Source organism: Megalops cyprinoides, chromosome 14, assembly GCF_013368585.1.
Source record: "Megalops cyprinoides isolate fMegCyp1 chromosome 14, fMegCyp1.pri, whole genome shotgun sequence".
In the NCBI taxonomy this organism is placed as follows: domain Eukaryota; kingdom Metazoa; phylum Chordata; class Actinopteri; order Elopiformes; family Megalopidae; genus Megalops; species Megalops cyprinoides.
Window position 1 is genome coordinate 10399998 of NC_050596.1, and position 16959 is coordinate 10416956.

General features: G+C 48.8%; 1 protein-coding gene across 9 annotated transcripts in view; it reads left to right on the forward strand.

Annotated features, from left to right (window-relative positions):
* Window positions 1–16959, forward strand: part of LOC118789597 (probable ubiquitin carboxyl-terminal hydrolase FAF-X) — a 49515-nt gene that overhangs the window by 16204 nt on the left and 16352 nt on the right. For 4 of the 9 annotated variants that reach the window (XM_036546084.1, XM_036546081.1, XM_036546087.1 and 1 more), the window contains exons 3-28: window positions 1329–1474; window positions 1798–1877; window positions 2394–2506; window positions 2833–3051; window positions 4092–4207; window positions 4327–4578; window positions 4667–4805; window positions 5511–5663; window positions 6560–6664; window positions 6899–7105; window positions 7352–7488; window positions 8683–8721; window positions 9361–9494; window positions 9693–9783; window positions 9992–10334; window positions 10687–10782; window positions 11650–11861; window positions 12200–12440; window positions 12605–12754; window positions 13114–13234; window positions 13406–13536; window positions 14419–14697; window positions 15484–15609; window positions 16168–16305; window positions 16412–16578; window positions 16701–16809. In XM_036546084.1, coding sequence (XP_036401977.1) covers window positions 1329–1474; window positions 1798–1877; window positions 2394–2506; window positions 2833–3051; window positions 4092–4207; window positions 4327–4578; window positions 4667–4805; window positions 5511–5663; window positions 6560–6664; window positions 6899–7105; window positions 7352–7488; window positions 8683–8721; window positions 9361–9494; window positions 9693–9783; window positions 9992–10334; window positions 10687–10782; window positions 11650–11861; window positions 12200–12440; window positions 12605–12754; window positions 13114–13234; window positions 13406–13536; window positions 14419–14697; window positions 15484–15609; window positions 16168–16305; window positions 16412–16578; window positions 16701–16809 — 4044 coding nt within the window. The remainder of the gene's footprint in view (window positions 1–1328; window positions 1475–1797; window positions 1878–2393; window positions 2507–2832; window positions 3052–4091; window positions 4208–4326; window positions 4579–4666; window positions 4806–5510; window positions 5664–6559; window positions 6665–6898; window positions 7106–7351; window positions 7489–8682; window positions 8722–9360; window positions 9495–9692; window positions 9784–9991; window positions 10335–10686; window positions 10783–11649; window positions 11862–12199; window positions 12441–12604; window positions 12755–13113; window positions 13235–13405; window positions 13537–14418; window positions 14698–15483; window positions 15610–16167; window positions 16306–16411; window positions 16579–16700; window positions 16810–16959) is intronic. The other 5 variants (XM_036546086.1, XM_036546090.1, XM_036546089.1 and 2 more) reach the window with 3 other exon arrangements.

The following is a 16959-nucleotide window of genomic DNA, read 5'->3' on the forward strand; positions in this document are numbered from 1 at the left end:
GTGAGTCTTCTCAGCTGTAGGTGTGTGGGTTCTTTGATACACTGCTTTCTCTCCAGTGCCTGAGCAAACGAGATGCGAGGCGTTTCGTGTGTATGACTGACAGCTGGATGAGGCTCGTTCTCAACACTGACGGCTCTCGAGCGCTTTGGAGAACACTCCCAGCTGCCTTCTCCTGGGGCAGTCGCACGCCTTGGTCCGCCGCTCTGAATGCTAAGCCCGCAGCTGGAAGCTTCCGTCTGAAGCTTTTCGATGAATCGTGGTTTAAGGTGCAGTTGGCTGGAGTTTTGAACTGTACCGCTCGTCAGCTACAGAAATTAGGCCACCGAGCTGTTAATGGGAAAGACTGCTGAAGCCCTCCTTCCTAATGCACTGTATAATTAGCACCATTCAGAATGGCCATTCTTAAGCTGCCTGCAAAATTGTATTCTCAATGAAGTTATGAATGCTCTAGAAAATAGTCCTCTGTACTGAATCAAATTAGAACATTTTACAAGATTTTCAGCTGACTAAAATAAATACTGAGGTTCTGCAAAAAGGGTCATACAGCCGTGCCCTCAAGAAAATGTTATTTTTAAAATCATGTGTGGTTGGGTTTGTTGAGTGGTCTGAGTTATGCTGAAATGTACTTCATAAATAAAGAGGTATGGAGGGTAGAGAGAGGGCATATGAGATAAAAATGATGGTGCTGCACAGCGGTGTCTTCCTCAGTGCATCTGTGGGATTGCTCACTGAGTTAGGGTAAAAAGTCCGATCGAAAGGCTAAAACTAGCTCCTCTGCTGCTTTATCAGAACCAAGAGAAGTCTGTGTTTGTCTTCTCTTGACTTGTGTCTTTTGAAATGTACTGGTGGCCTCTGTCATTGAGCTTTTAAGCTGACAGTTTTACTGAAGACGAATGCTGCTGTCGATAAGAGGCTCCACCACTAAAGGAAGCAAGGAGACATTACTAGACGAGTCTTAGGCTTAGAATAAAACTTTGCTTATCTGCCTAAGGTGTGATGCCATATTTTTAAAGGAGAGAGAACCACTTTTTCCCCATAGTGTCTGAAGAGCCTTGCAAGCCTTTCTGTGTATGTGTGTATGGATGGCAGTGTAGTGTAGGGGTGAGGAACAGGACTCTCAACCCTGCTCCTTACCGCTACGCCACAGGATTTTGATTCTCCTCTTGAGCACTGCTGCCTTCGGCAAGGTGCTTAACCCAGACTTGCCTCAGTAAATATCCAGCTGTAATCCATCTGAAAAAATGGTAATCTATGCAGGTCTCCCTGGATAAGAGTGTCTGCTAAATGACAGTAATGTAATGTAATAATGTACGTTGTGTGCGTTTCAGACGTCCTCCCCAAGCTCCTCCAATGAGAACTCCCCGGTCAGCCCGCCAGAGGAGCAGGGCCAGGGCGACAGCCCCCCTCAGCTGGAGGAGGAGGAGCCCGCCTTCCCCCACACCGACCTGGCCAAGCTGGACGACATGATCAACCGGTACCGCCTCTACCCCCGCGACACACACAGACACACACAGACGCACACAGACGCGCACACACACACAGACACTAACACACACACAGACGCGCACACACACACACAGACGCGCACACACACACACAGACGCGCACACACACACACAGACACGCACACACACACAGACACGCACACACACACAGACACGCACACACAGACACGCACACACAGACACGCACACACAGACACGCACACACAGACACGCACACAGACACACACACTCCAGGCACGTTCGCACCCGTGCACTCACCACAGCATTTACATGCATGCTTCTCTCTTCACAGACCCCGCTGGGTCGTTCCAGTTTTGCCAAAGGGCGAATTAGAGGTTCTTCTCGAAGCTGCTATTGATCTTAGTAAAAAAGGTAAGTCTGCCCTTTCCGTCTGTCCGAGCGCAACTTACAGAGCATAATGCAACTCGTCTGTCTCTCCTTTCCCACACTAAATATAAAAAAAGGCACTTCAAATGAACGGTAAAGCTCTTCTCACAAGGTGAATCTGCTGTCCTAGAGACAAGGTACCTTGTCCATTTCAGAGAGCAGCGTCTTTATTGACTGTGGCTTGAGTCGGTACACTGCTCAGTGAGCTGCTCTCCTCACCCGTCAGTTCTAATCCTGCGGTAAATACAGATTTCAGAAGCGCACCGACGCGGCCTGTGTAGATTTGCATAGAGTAACGAGCGAGCTCCCCCGTGCTCCCGCCACACCCACGGCTTATTCAAGGCCTTTTTATCATTTCGCTCACAGCAGGGATGGCTTCTCTTTTTTACTTTCTCTTCGCAAGCGCAGCAACATTGTTAGGCTCCTCTCATCTCGCTGCTGCAGTCCTGCCCTTTGTTCTCTACGGTTTCTGACAGTTTCCCTTTCGCTTTGCCTCACAAGGACTTGACGTCAAGTGCGAAGCGTGCCAGAGGTTTTTCCGAGACGGCTTGACCATTTCCTTTACTAAGATCCTGACCGATGAGGCAGTGAGTGGCTGGAAGTTTGAAATTCATGTGAGTATTGCTTCAGGAAAGGCACTAGGCCAGAGCTTTTTAACGAGGAATGGACTGTTAAATTATTTTTTTCCTCAAGGCCCACTCGTATGTTGAAAGTGCTCATAAGGTACCTGGGCAGTAAAATAAATGGAAAATCATGCAGCCAGTATCAGTCCAACCGCAGTACCTTTGTGGGTGAATCCTGGCAGTTTGTTCTCAAATAAAAAAAATTGGCAGCGGAAAGTTCTGGGTGTTGTCAGTCCCCTTTGTGTTCGTCATCTTGAGTGAAGCGCTCTGCAGTGACAGGCCTGTCTTCCCTCCCCTTCCCTTCCCTCTCCTCTCAGAGGTGTATAATAAACAACACTCACCGCCTGGTAGAACTGTGTGTGGCCAAGCTCTCTCAGGACTGGTTCCCTCTTCTCGAGCTGCTGGCCATGGCCATGAACCCCCACTGCAAGTTCCACATCTACAACGGGACCCGCCCCTCGGAGACGGTGCCCGCCGGGGTGCAGCTGGCGGAGGACGAGCTCTTCGCCCGACCGCCCGACCCACGTTCCCCCAAGGTGAGCCGGCTCCGCCCCCCCCGCAGTCATGCGTACCCTGAGTTGGGTCATGACTCCTGCCTCTGTGAGGCGTCCGTCTGCTTTGAGTGCTGAGCACGTGCGACAGGATTAGATATCCATACCGCATGTCTGTTTGTACAACTATATGCGCTACAAGGGGCCTTATGTGTTTGATTCCCTTTTTTGCTGGAGAATTGCATGAGAGAGGATGTGGCCTGTGCTGCATTGGGCAGAAACTGCGCTGCGGTTGGGGAACCATAGTCTTAACCAGAAGGTTTGAATCCCGGATGAGCCTGTTGTCCTCTTGACCAAAATGCTGACTTCCGCTTGCAGCTTGTATAAATATTCAGCTATATATGAAGGTAGATCACCACAAAAAAGGTGTCAGACAGCCAAATAAATAAGTGTTTTAACATTTTAACTATCTAAATGCTTTTGATATTGACCTTGTGGTATTTTTAAATTGTGTTTTAGTGATTCACATTAAAGGTGGTCCCTGTTTGGGCTTTTAAGCATCATCTGCAGTTAATTTAGTCTGAAATGGCAAAAGTAACCGCAGCGCTGACAGTAGAAAGCGCTTCGCCCACGCGGTATTCTCTTGGAATGGATAAATTTAGTGACGAGCCTTTTGTTGCCCGAGGGTCTGAGAAAACAAATGAATTTTTGTAGAATACTCGGCGGAAACTGTTAGGATGCCCCCGTGTCACATCGAACAGCGCGGGGGAGGGGCGCGTGGGAGGGGCGCGATGCCGAAATCAAAGCCAGACCAGCGTGACGTGGGCGGGAGGGGGGTCAGCAGGGGCAGAGCGCTCCAGGAAACTGAGGGACCAAGACGGAATTAAGCGGAGTATGGATGATCACATTAACATTTGCCTTTTTCTGTCTCAGATCTTTCTTTTTTTCCCTTTTCTGTTCAGGGTACATCTTCTGTTGGTTGTACATGGAATCAAGTAACATTTTGTGCCGGCAGAGTGAAATGGTGGATAACCAAGCCTTGCTTCATTTTGTTGATTGTAAATGTTCTCTTTTTCCTCACACAGGGCTGGCTGGTGGATTTAATAAACAAATTTGGCACATTAAACGGGTTTCAGACTCTGCACGATCGCTTTATGAGCGGCCAAGCACTGAACGTTCAGATCATTGCAGCACTCATCAAGTAAGTACAGGGGCGCTTGTCTGCGTCTGACTGTGTGGAAACCAGCTCTGAGCTTTGAGTCTTTGCTCTCTCACAATGGCCTCTGATCGGTGTTTCTTCCGTGTGTTTTTTTTTTCCAGGCCTTTCGGGCAGTGTTATGAGTTTCTAACGTTGCACACAGTAAAGAAGTACTTCCTTCCAATTATAGAAATGGTCCCCCAGTTTCTAGAAAACCTAACGGACGAGGAGTTGAAAAAGGAGGCCAAGAATGAAGCCAAAAACGATGCATTGTCAATGATAATCAAATCGTTGAAGAACCTCGCTTCACGGGTACCAGGGCAAGAAGAAACAGTGAAAAACTTAGAAATTTTTAGGTTAAAAATGATTCTTAGGTGAGACGAACAGCCATATCGCTACGCATTTTACTCTACTATGTGAAAAATTGGCAGGTCATGTCAGTAACTGCCGTTTTCTCCACAGGTTATTGCAAATTTCGTCTTTTAATGGAAAAATGAATGCACTAAATGAAGTAAACAAGGTGATATCAAGTGTTTCCTATTACACTCACCGGCATGGCAATCCAGAGGAGGAGGAGTGGCTGACTGCGGAGCGCATGGCGGTAAGTTACACCGCTGCCCAGCGGTTCCTCCACCGGGCGCAGGAAATGCTAATGCACTTACCTTTTAATGCCGTAGAGGTGTTTCACACCTAATGATGGAAGTCCAGTTTTCCTGCTGTGTCGTCTGGTAAAACTAAGTATTTAAAGCAGTCATTGAGAGGCTGCTTCCTAACCCTGAATAACCTCCAGGAGCTGGACCCATAATGTCTATGAAAGTTGTTAACACAGTTATATACCTCTCCTGAGCATGCTTATGTTAGTGGGAACAATATTGTTACTGGGAACAAGAATGCTGCATTCTTTCAAGTACTGATAATGATACTGCCTCACTGCTGAGTTGGTCTGTCTGTGTGTGTGTGTGTGTGTGTGTGTGTGTGTGTGTGTGTGTGTGTGTGTGTGTGTGTACTTACTATGTATGCATACGTCTTCAGTTTGAATAATGCAACAACAGATGTTTCAGTTCAGGAATGACTAATATTTTGTTACAAAGATACCTCTGGTTTACAATTGGCATTCACAGCCCTGCAAAATACTAGTTTTACCCAATTTTGCATATGAAATGCTCACAGACTCCTTTCAGACTGCATGCTCTGTGTGAAAAAGTGAAGTGTTGGCGCTACTCAGAATGGCTGCTCCGGATTGGTACGCTGAGTGTTGAGCTGTGGGGGGTCAGCGCTCTGAGCGCTCTGAGGTCTGCTCTCGCAGGAGTGGATCCAGCAGAATAACATCCTGTCCATCGTGCTGAGGGACAGCCTCCACCAGCCGCAGTACGTGGAGAAGCTGGAGAAGATCCTCCGCTTCGTCATCAAGGAGAAGGCGCTGACGCTGCAGGACCTGGACAACATCTGGGCGGCCCAGGTGAGGGGGACGTGTCTGCTGTGTGCTGGCCCTGCCTTGTCCGGATTTCGGTTTTTCGTGTTGAATCCGGCTGAGGGAAGGACGGGCACTTTCCTGATGGATGTTGCCTGTAAACTGAGGAGCTATTTAAAAGCAGTCAGTGGGATCTGTCTAAGAAAGTCTGTGTGGAATTCTGAAGTCTAGATGAATATCCAGCAAATGTGTTCCCTGGATTTGGGGATGGGGTTGACAAAACGCAGCATGGGTGCCCTTTGAGCCTTTCGACGGGAGGTCCTATATTTGCCTTTTATTCGCAGTTATACGCTCATTGTTTTGAATTTAAGTCCCTCCTTTGTTAGGGAGCAATCTTTGATATTCGTTGATGTCTCTTTTTTCTGTGAAAGATGCCAACAGCCTTACACAGCTGTGTGTTCTGTGGTCCGAGCGCCTGCTGTTGTGTTAGTACAGTTGACATGACTTTACGCCATCTTTGCTCTCATTGTCCCCTCCCACAATTCTCTGTGAAGCGTTGCCTCTTGACCCCCTTGTCTTTGTAGCTCTATTGTGAAAGTACATCGCAAGGCTGTTCTGAGGGTTTTTTTCCAGCTGAGTCAATGTAATTGTGCAACCATGACTGATAAATGGATCACAGGTCCAAAAAAAAAAGGCCTGGATAGTGGTGGCAAAAGCAACATGAAGAACTTTCTGGAATGTGTCACATTTATTCTTGTGGGGGGGAAAAAATCTGTCAGGCGTATTTCCGCGATTCATTGCGTTTTTCAGGGAAGCATGCGTGAGAAATGACATGGACCACCCGGTGTTTGCAGTGTCAGTACAGAGTTACACAATGACAGGCGCTGAGAATCCCATGGTGGCCCCGTTTTCCATTTAAAACGGGACTTTGTCTTCTTCCACAGGCCGGCAAGCACGAAGCCATCGTGAAGAACGTGCACGATCTCCTGGCGAAGCTGGCCTGGGATTTTTCCCCGGAGCAGCTCGACCACCTCTTCGACTGCTTCAAGGTGAGAGGCGTGAAATGTGTTAACACACGCAGAATTACAAGCGCCGTGCGTGTGAATCAACAGCAGCGGACACGTTTGCGCCCTAATGAGTGCGTTGCGGTGCCTGCCGCCATATTGAAATCGATTATCCTGGCTCTTATGGAAATGAATGCAGTTTTTCAAGGGCGCTGTGCTGTTGGGTTGCCTTGGTTGTGGCTTTGTGTATCTGTAATGGTGGCGATGGCGGTTCTGCAGGCGAGCTGGACGAACGCGAGTAAAAAGCAGCGGGAGAAGCTGCTGGAGCTGATCCGCCGCCTGGCGGAGGACGACAAGGACGGGGTGATGGCCCACAAGGTGCTGAACCTGCTGTGGAACCTGGCCCACAGCGACGACGTGCCCGTGGACATCATGGACCAGGCGCTCAGCGCGCACATCAAGATCCTGGACTACAGCTGCTCCCAGGTAACCCACACACACACACACACACACACACACACACACACACACACAGATACACACCCATAATACCACCTGCACACTCATACACACAGACCCCCCCCCCCACCAGCTCACCCAGGAAGCCTGGGCCGAACCGGACCGAAGCAGCAGCGGCAGCATTCCTCCCTGATGGATGGATGCTCAGATCGGGTTAATAAATACACCGTGACTAGTGTAGTGATGAAAACATGCCCTTGGGCTTCCCCGCAGGACCGAGACACGCAGAAGATCCAGTGGATAGACCGCTTCATCGAAGAGCTGCGAACCAACGACAAATGGGTGATTCCTGCACTGAAGCAGATCCGAGAGATCTGCAGCCTGTTCGGAGAAGCTCCTCAGAATCTAAGGTAACAGGACAGTTTCTGCAGCCTGTAGATGTGCCAGAGTGAGTACCCGCTTAACACTGATCATGGTAAAAGACAAGTGTACATGTGCGTCTCCTCAGAAAACTGTGTTCCTCAGAAAACTGAGCGATGGGTCTTGACATTAGATCTCAGCTATATAATTTTCTTATTTAGTTAACACAGCCTTGCTGGCCACAGTACGAATAGGGCCTGTTGTATGTTCATTAAAGAAATACCTGTGAATTTAAAACTGAAGATGCAGCTAACAGAAGCTAGCCATTCTTTGTTTTAATAAGTAAAAAGAAGATAACGTGATATATTTTTGATAGGTGGTGACCTACTTCCAGCTCTTCAAGTGCTCATACTAAGCTTAGCTAAGTAGAGAATGCAAATGCTAAGCTAAACTCTAGACACAGCATGTGCTGCAGAATTGGTAGAATTTGAATTTATAGCTACGCTCATGCTAACAGGCGAAAGGGGCATGCCCAGCTTCACAGTGCTTTTTGGGGGACTTGAGTCAGAGGGGAACAGCATAGCATCCGCACTGCAATTGAAAAAATGTTTTAAAGGTTTCAGAACAGCTGTTGGTACAATGGGGAGCACTAATTTCAGGGAGTTTCAAGGGCCCATTACAGAAGAGGAGTGTCATGTTCTGACACCAATGTGTGGGGAAGAACCAATGGAGGGAAAGGAGATTTCTCTAACATGAAACCAGTTCCATGCTTTTGAGTTTGCGTATACCTAACATTGTGAGTCGAGAAACAAGACATCAGTGATTTTTAGGGAAGTTAGCTTTTTTTCTTTTATTTTTACTTGCTGGTTTCAGTTGCACCACCCTGCTTAGTTTTCACACTGTGAGCACTCTGAATGTGGTGGGCTGGTGGACTTTTCTCTTATGGCCTGCTCGGTCAGAACTCTTTGAACATTGCCATGGGTTAAAAAAACGCCATGTACCGGTTTGCTTATATAAATTTGCTGCTGGAAATGTTGAATTTAAATTTCTGCTCAGGTTTTGAAATGTGCTGAGAGCTTTATCTGTCATACTCCTGAAGGAATTCTAACAATGAGATACTGTCAGCTCAGAGGTTGCCTTTCCATTTTCCCTGTCTTGTAACAGCACACAGTGTATTTGAGGAATATTCAGAAGTACGTGCAAATATAGAACCAAACATAGCATGCATGCCTGTTGTTTTTCAGAAAGAAAATACCCATTAACATACAAAAGAGCTTAGTGGGGTAAGTTGAGTTAATTAATGGTGCATTGCCGCCACTTAAATTCTCTAAAATCTAACTAAATTGCGCTTTAAATTTTGATGCCGTCCTCTGATTTGTGGCCTTTGAAAATTCTGCTTCAGCATATTTCCCTGTGCACTGGCTCCACAGTCACAAATTGCTTCCTTGGTTCAACTAGTTCTCACAGGACTACATTCTTCTGGGGCGTTTATGGGACTTATTTTCTTCCCCCCACACACAACAGTAGGGTTGTCAATTATCTGGCTAAACATTCCTGTAGCTTTGCCACTCTCTCTGTCCTTCAGGAAGTGATTTTGGGCGTCAGCACTGTGATGCGGGCGCCCAAATTTTATGCCATGAAGCTTCAGCGCTTTTATACGAGCGGCCCTTTCCAACACGCCGCCAAAACGATGCTGCTCAAGGCGCAAATCTACTGCATTCCTGTTAATTTCCTAATTCAGCCAGTCGGTCAGTCAGCCAGTCATGAAATTCTTAATTGTATTTCTTTGTTCCGAGTTGTTTCTTGAATTCCTCCCGGCTCTGGATCTGTCTGTTCCCTGTTGTGCCTGAATGTGTAGAGATGTTCATAAGTACGTGTCTGAGGCTCCCCCCTCCTCTCTCTCTCTCTCTCCTCCGTCACAGTCAGACCCAGCGCAGCCCACACGTCTTCTACCGCCACGACCTGATCAACCAACTGCAGCACAACCACGCCCTCGTCACCCTGGTGGCCGAGAACCTTTCCGCGTACATGGAGAGCATGAGGCAGTTTGCCAAAGGTTTGTCTTTTCCCCTCCTCGGCCCGTTTGCCTCTCAGGGAAGAGGCAGGGACTTCTGCACACTGTACGTTCTGAAAGTCCCAGTCTGGTCATTTCCAGACCCTGCAACCTTGTGTGCAGGTTTGAGGGACCCACCCTTGTGTTAGTCACAAATGGCAGCAGTGTTGGTTTCAAAGCCTTTGTCTTTATTGTCCGCAGCAGAGCACTCGGAGTTTGACCCACAGACAGTGAGGCCAGGCAGCCGGTACAGCCACGTGCAGGAGGTCCAGGAGAGACTCAACTTCCTGAGGTGAGTGAGGTTCTCTTTGGCCTGGGCAGCCTTCACGACTTTTTAGTCTCTTTTGGAAGATATCCTTCACATTCATTAAGCAGTAAGGGAAGTGAAATGAAAGCAGGTATTTGGTTGCATATCCAGCGTGTTGTTCCACTAGCCCTCACAGCTCTGTGTGTATGTGTGTGTGTGTGTGTGTGTGTGTGTGTGTGTGTGTGTGTTGCAGGTTTCTCCTGAAGGACGGCCAGCTGTGGCTGTGCGCGCCGCAGGCCAAGCAGATCTGGAAGTGCCTGGCGGAGAACGCCGTCTTCCTGTGCGACCGCGAGGCCTGCTTCAAGTGGTACTCCAAGCTGATGGGGGACGAGCCGGACCTGGACCCCGACATCAACAAGGACTTCTTCGAGAACAACGTCCTCCAACTGGACCCCTCGCTCCTCACCGAAAACGGCATGAAGTGCTTTGAGCGCTTCTTCAAAGCCGTCAACTGCAGGGAAGGAAAGCTGGTGGCCAAGCGCCGGGCGTACATGATGGACGACCTGGAGTTGATAGGGCTGGATTACATGTGGAGGGTAGGCATCCCACAGTGCCTTGTGGTTATTTGATTTACTCTGTCCAAAAGCTAAGAAATGTTGCCTTTTTAGGAAGGAATTCAAGGCAAGGCTAATTTGTAGACTACTGAAAGAACTGTGACATTCGCACAACTCACAGGCTTTGGTGTTCTTGGCAAGCAACGGTCTAAATGGCAAATGGTACACTTACCATTGCCGCACAGAACATAATGGAGCTATTTTTCACACTGAAAGTGTTAAGGAATGGATTTTTCTGTTCTACATACCTGTGGCTGCTGGCTAACCTCTTCTGGATCGAGCTGGTTTGATCTGAGAAAGGTCTCTAATCACTGCTTTTTGGTCCAATTAACAGGTTGTGATTCAAGGAAGCGATGACATTGCCAGTCGAGCAATAGACCTGCTGAAAGAGATCTACACAAACCTCGGACCAAAACTACAAGTCAATCAGGTAAGACGTGTGTCACTCAGAGTCAGAACATTGCCTCCGTTCTCCAGCCTTGTGAGCACTTTTGGACCGTAGCTCAGTTATTTGGATGATATATTCAGTACATTAGTTTTCCGAAACCCGTTAGTTTTCCGAAACCCCGATGAGGTTCGCATTGTTGTAATGTAAGCTTCTTGGTACAAATTTGAGATTGTAATTCTTCAGATTGTATCTTGTTGAAATTCCATAAATTTTGTGAGTTCTCTGACTTTTCTCTATCCCAGAATATTTGAGCATTGCATACGAGAGTATGTGTGATGTACATGCAGATTGTAGGCAATTGTGTGGGCAAGATCACTGACCCCTGGTAGGCAGCAACACAAAGACTTGTCTGATGGAAGGTTTTTCAACGTGTCCGCAACAGCTAAAAGAGCCAATTTTGTGTCGCAGACCAGATAAATGAGAGATTGTGCTCGGTTTCAGCTTAATAATAGCTAAGAATTTCAGATGACAGCTACCAAGACTAATCATGTAGCTGTAGCTTATTGGTATTATATCCATATTTCGTTAAAAGATGTGTTTTTGTCAGTGGGGCAGCAGAAACATTTTTGCTTTGTGTATCAGCAGGGTAAGTGTCCGTGTGTGTTGTCTGTGTTAATGGCACAGCTTTATGTATTTGGACACCATATGTATCCAAGCAAGAGTGTGATATTGTGACATGCACGGAAACAGACTGCTGTACCCAGCAAAAGGAGCAGCTGGCACCAAAAGAGGGTTTTTAATCATGGTTAAATGGCCTGTATATTTGAACCTAACAGAAGTTTCTAACAGAAGGTTGTAACAAAAAAAAAAACTAAAAACTATCAAATCGTTATTGTGGTCCGCTCGCAGGTAGAGATTCACGAAGACTTCATCCAGTCCTGCTTCGACCGGCTGAAGGCCTCGTACGACACCCTGTGCGTGCTGGACGGGGACAAGGACAGCGTGAACTGCGCCCGGCAGGAGGCCATCCGCATGGTGAGGGTGCTGACCGTGCTCCGGGAGTACATCAACGAGTGCGACAGCGACTACCACGAGGAGAGGACCATCCTGCCCATGTCCAGGTACGGGACAGCCGGCACCTGTGCTTTCCTCCTGGACCGCTAACGGAAGTTGTCTCGTAGCTGTAGAAGCTACATTACATTACATTAGTATTTTAGCAGACTCTTATCCAGAGTGATGTACATAGGTTACAGTTTTACATGTTATCCATTTATACAGCTGGATATTTTACCGAGGCAGTTGTGGATTAAATACCTTGCCCAAAGGTACAGCAGTAATGTCCCAGCGGGGATTTGAACTGGCAACCTTTTGATTACAATCCCCGCTCCTTAATCACTATGCTACGCTGTCATTCCTGGCTGCAGAAGCTTCATTGTTGTTCTGTTTTTCTTTCCCGCAGAGCGTTTCGGGGTAAGCACATCACCCTGGTGGTGCGCTTCCCGAACCAGGGCCGGCAGGTGGACGACCTGGACATCTGGTCGCACACCAACGACACGATCGGCTCGGTGCGCCGCTGCATCCTGACGCGGATAAAGGCCAACAGCACCCACACCAAAGTGGAGCTGTTCATCGGGGCGGACATGATCGATCCGGCCGACGACAGGAAGCTGATTGGCCAGCTCAACCTTAAAGACAAGACCGTAAGGATTCAGATATAAAGATGGAGATCCAGACATCTTTGCCTCCGAGCGTCTCTTTTTGGTCATAACTAGGAATTAGGGTTTGTGTGGGTTCTTCTACATGTAATGGTGGTGACGCGTTTAAAATTTAATACCTGTTTTTGACTCCCCCTTTCCCCCTCCAGTTAATCACAGCCAAGCTCACCCAGGTCAGCTCCAACATGCCCTCGAGTCCCGACAGCTCGTCGGACTCCTCCACCGGATCTCCAGGCAACCACGGAAACCACTACAGCGACGGACCCAACCCTGAAGTAGAAAGCTGTCTTCCCGGAGTGGTGAGGCAGCCTTTGTGTATGCATGTCACTCTGCATTGGTTTGGGTTGCAATAAGCCACAAACAACATGGAAGTTTAGCATTTTGCATCTTTTTTTAGCAGATTGTAATGTTACTGCTAATTGTTGTCAGCCAGTGAGACATTTAGCTTAGTTGTAACTTGCTGAAATGGTTTACTTTAGTTGATACCATTAAGAACAGTATTAATGTGAAAGGAAATGATTACTGTCTGTCAAAATGCTAAGCTCTGTACGTGTTGGATCCAGGACAGTTTGGTTACACTTACTGCCATGGTTACATGGGAGAGGGTGAACAAAATGCCTATGTCTTCCGGTCTGAGTGGAACGCTCTTGTTTCACAGATTATGTCCCTGCACCTCCGCTACATCTCTTTCCTGTGGCAAGTAGCAGATCTGGGCTGTAACCTGAACATGCCCCTTCTGCGAGATGGAGCCCGCGTCCTCATGAAGCTCATGCCCCCAGGTGTGCGAAGCGCGAACATTCTCTAGAATTCTGTCGTTTTCATCACTGTCCAGTGCATCACGCGTGGAGCCTTTTCACTTACGGTGAACAGCCAATCAAATTTCAGTGGCACTCCTGTAATGAAGTTAACGCCAGGATCTAGCTGTAAACGGTGCTCGATTTTCTCCCCAGATAACACTACAGTAGAGAACCTGCGCGCCATCTGCCTGGATCACGCCAAGCTGGGGGAGAACAGCCTCAGTCCCACGCTGGACTCCCGCTTCTTCGGCCCGTCGCCCTCCCAAGTGCTCTACCTGACCGAGGTCGGTGCCACGTGACCCGGAAGCAGACGTTTGTGTGTGTGTGTGTGTGTGTGTGTGTGTGTGAGAGGTCACTGTGAAAGGGCGTGTGTGTGTGTGTGAGGTGACTGAAAATGCATTTGTGTGAGGTCACTGTGAATGTTTCTCTGTGTGAGGTCACTGGAAAAGCGTGTGTGTGTGTGAGAGAGGTCACCGTGAAAGGGCGTGTGTGTGTGTGAGGTGACTGAAAATGCATTTGTGTGAGGTCACTGTGAATGTTTCTCTGTGTGAGGTCACTGGAAAAGCGTGTGTGTGTGTGTGTGTGTGTGTGTGTGTGTGTGTGTGTGTGTGTGTGTGTGTGAGAGAGAGAGGTCACCGTGAAAGGGCGTGTGTGTGTGTGAGGTGACTGAAAATGCATTTGTGTGAGGTCACTGTGAATGTTTCTCTGTGTGAGGTCACTGGAAAAGCGTGTGTGTGTGTGTGTGTGTGTGTGTGTGAGAGAGAGAGGTCACCGTGAAAGGGCGTGTGTGTGTGTGAGGTGACTGAAAATGCATTTGTGTGAGGTCACTGTGAATGTTTCTCTGTGTGAGGTCACTGGAAAAGCGTGTGTGTGTGTGTGTGTGTGTGTGTGTGTGTGTGTGAGGTGACTGAAAATGCATTTGTGTGAGGTCACTGTGAATGTTTCTCTGTGTGAGGTCACTGGAAAAGCGTGTGTGTGTGTGTGTGTGTGTGTGTGTGTGTGTGTGTGAGGTCACTGTGAAAGTGCGTGTGTGTGTGTGTGTGTGTGTGTGTGTGTGTGTGTGTGTGTGAGGTCACTGTGAAAGCGTGTGTGTGTGTGTGTGAGTGTGTGAGATCACTGTGAAAATGCACGTACGGGCTCCTGACCTGCGGTCCGCGCTCCTGCAGGTGGTGTACGCCCTGCTCATGCCCGCCAGCGGCACGCTGGGAGAGGACGCCAGCGACTTCCAGTACAACTTCCTGAAGAGCGGCGGCCTGCCCCTGGTCCTGAGCATGCTCACCAGGAACAACTTCCTGCCCAACGCCGACATGGAGACGAGGCGGGGCGCCTACCTGAACGCCCTGAAGATCGCCAAGCTGCTCCTGACGGCCGTGGGCTTCGGCCACGTGAAGGCGGTGGCGGAGGCCTGCCAGCCGGGGGTGGAGGGAACGACTCCCGTCTCGCCAGTAAGTGCCACAGCCGAATAGTCCTGGGATGATTCACTGCTAAATTACAAATCCATTACGCAGACGGGTTTTGGCTAATTTCACCAGAATGTGTCACATGCTCCCCCTAATGAAGGCAAATCCCTATTAGAATGTGGATTACATTACAGTACATGCGTTTAGCAGACGCTCTTATCCAGAGCCACTTCCAGCACAATAGAACATCCATCCAAGTGTGTCCATTCAAGTTAAATGACCAACAGCGTCAGACCAGGCAACCAGCACTCCCACACCAGTGAGTGTGAGGATAACACCATTCAAGCCCTACCGCAAGTTAACTTGTGCAACCTGGATACAGAATTCACTTTGACTAAAAAAAGGAATTCTTGCAAATTACCCATAAACTGTGTTGCTGTGACATTTGGGGCATTGTCCTCTATTGGCTTTTCTGTGGATGTGGATAGGAGGCCACGTGCCAGTCTGTGTGAAAATAACCTTTCACCGACCTTTCCTTTTTCCTTATCTCACTTCTGCACTCATTAGAGCCCTTACTCCCTTCCCGTGCTTTTAGAAATGTCCCGGGCGTACGGTGTCCCGAAGGGAATAGTGTTCCACCCGAGTGTATTACCCTGAAGGCTTTCCCTTTAAAGTAGAGAAGATTGAGGAGTATGCAGAATCCCAGAGAGGACGGGGAGAATGGAAGGGTGAATTTTCCCGGTGCCTCGCATCGGATCAAAGCGGCCTCTGGTTCGCGGGTGAGCTTAAGCCTGTTAACGCGCTAACGCGCCCCGCCGCTGTCGTCCCCAGATAAACCAGGCGACGCACGACCAGGCCCTGGTGCTCCAGAACGCCCTCCAGAACATTCCCAACCCGTCGGCCGAGTGCATGCTTCGCAACGTGGCCATTCGGCTCGCCCAGCAGATCTCGGACGAGGTCGGTGTCCGCACATCTCAGCCCTGAGGGGCGTCTGCAGGACTTCACCGCCGGCTGTTGCATACGCACTGTGTCACTGTTCTGAGTCAGGCTGGCAGAGACTGGCTTGTAATTGCTCTTGTCAGTGACCATGTGGAAGAAAATTACAGTAAAATACTCATGCATGTGAAGGGTATTTCTTCTTCGTTGCACTATTTCTGATCATTTGTGGCATAGTTGCATTTGCTGTTTGTTCCGCCATTTGGTGATTTGCTGTTAAGTCAGGCCAGAGGGTCTTTTAATTGATTTTTCCATTCCTGAAAAGGTTTTATGAACATTAAATTCTAATTACTGCCAGCAGTTTGGACTTAATTCATTGGTAGGTTGGTTTGTATGCTTTTCTGTAAAGTCTGTTCAAGTAAGAAAGTTGGCACCGGCATCCAGGCATTGCTGGTAATAATAAAGTCATTCTGTTTACTCAGGAGCAGTTTTATATTTGCTATAAAACACACAAGTAAAGCTTTCTTACCCCTCTGTGAATATGAAGTAAATGGAGATTTATTCCTGTCGCACACACAGAACTTCTTCCAGGCCTCTAAGTACATCCCAGACATCTGTGTGATTAGGGCGGTGCAGAAGATCGTCTGGGCCTCGGGTTGTGGGAGCGTCCAGCTCGTCTTCAGCTCCAACGAGGAGATCAGCAAGATCTATGAGAAGGTACCCGCCTGACCCTCACCACGCCGCCCCGGCTGTCCGCCCGGGGGGTCGGCCCGAGGCGCACCGCACCCCCCCGCCCCCCTCACGCGTCCGTTTCTCTGCGCAGACGAACGCCGGGAACGAGCCGGACGGCGAGGACGAGCAGGTGTGCTGCGAGGCCCTGGAGGTCATGACCCTGTGCTTCGCCCTCATCCCCACCGCGCTGGACGCCCTCAGCAAGGAGAAGGCCTGGCAGACCTTCATCATCGACCTGCTGCTGCACTGCCAGAGCAAGTGAGTGGCTGCCGCTCCGTCCCCGGCAACGGGGGTGGCGGGACGCGGTGTTATCATTGGGGCAGGGGGGTTTGGGGGAGGGTCGCGTCTGTATATGCTGATCGGTCGATGTGTTCGCCCAGGTCTGTCCGTCAGATGGCTCAGGAGCAGTTTTTCCTCATGGCAACGAGGTGTTGCATGGGACACAGACCCCTCCTCTTCTTCATCACCCTCCTCTTCACCGTTTTAGGTGTAAGTAAATGAAATACTTGGTTTCCAGTTTCATATTTGTAGTAGCAACAGGTACTTTCTCCTTGAACCCACTTTAAATGAAATTCTTTTTTTGAGCAAATGTTTATTGATTTTCTTTTGTTTGTTTGGGGCAGCAGTGAAGCACATTGG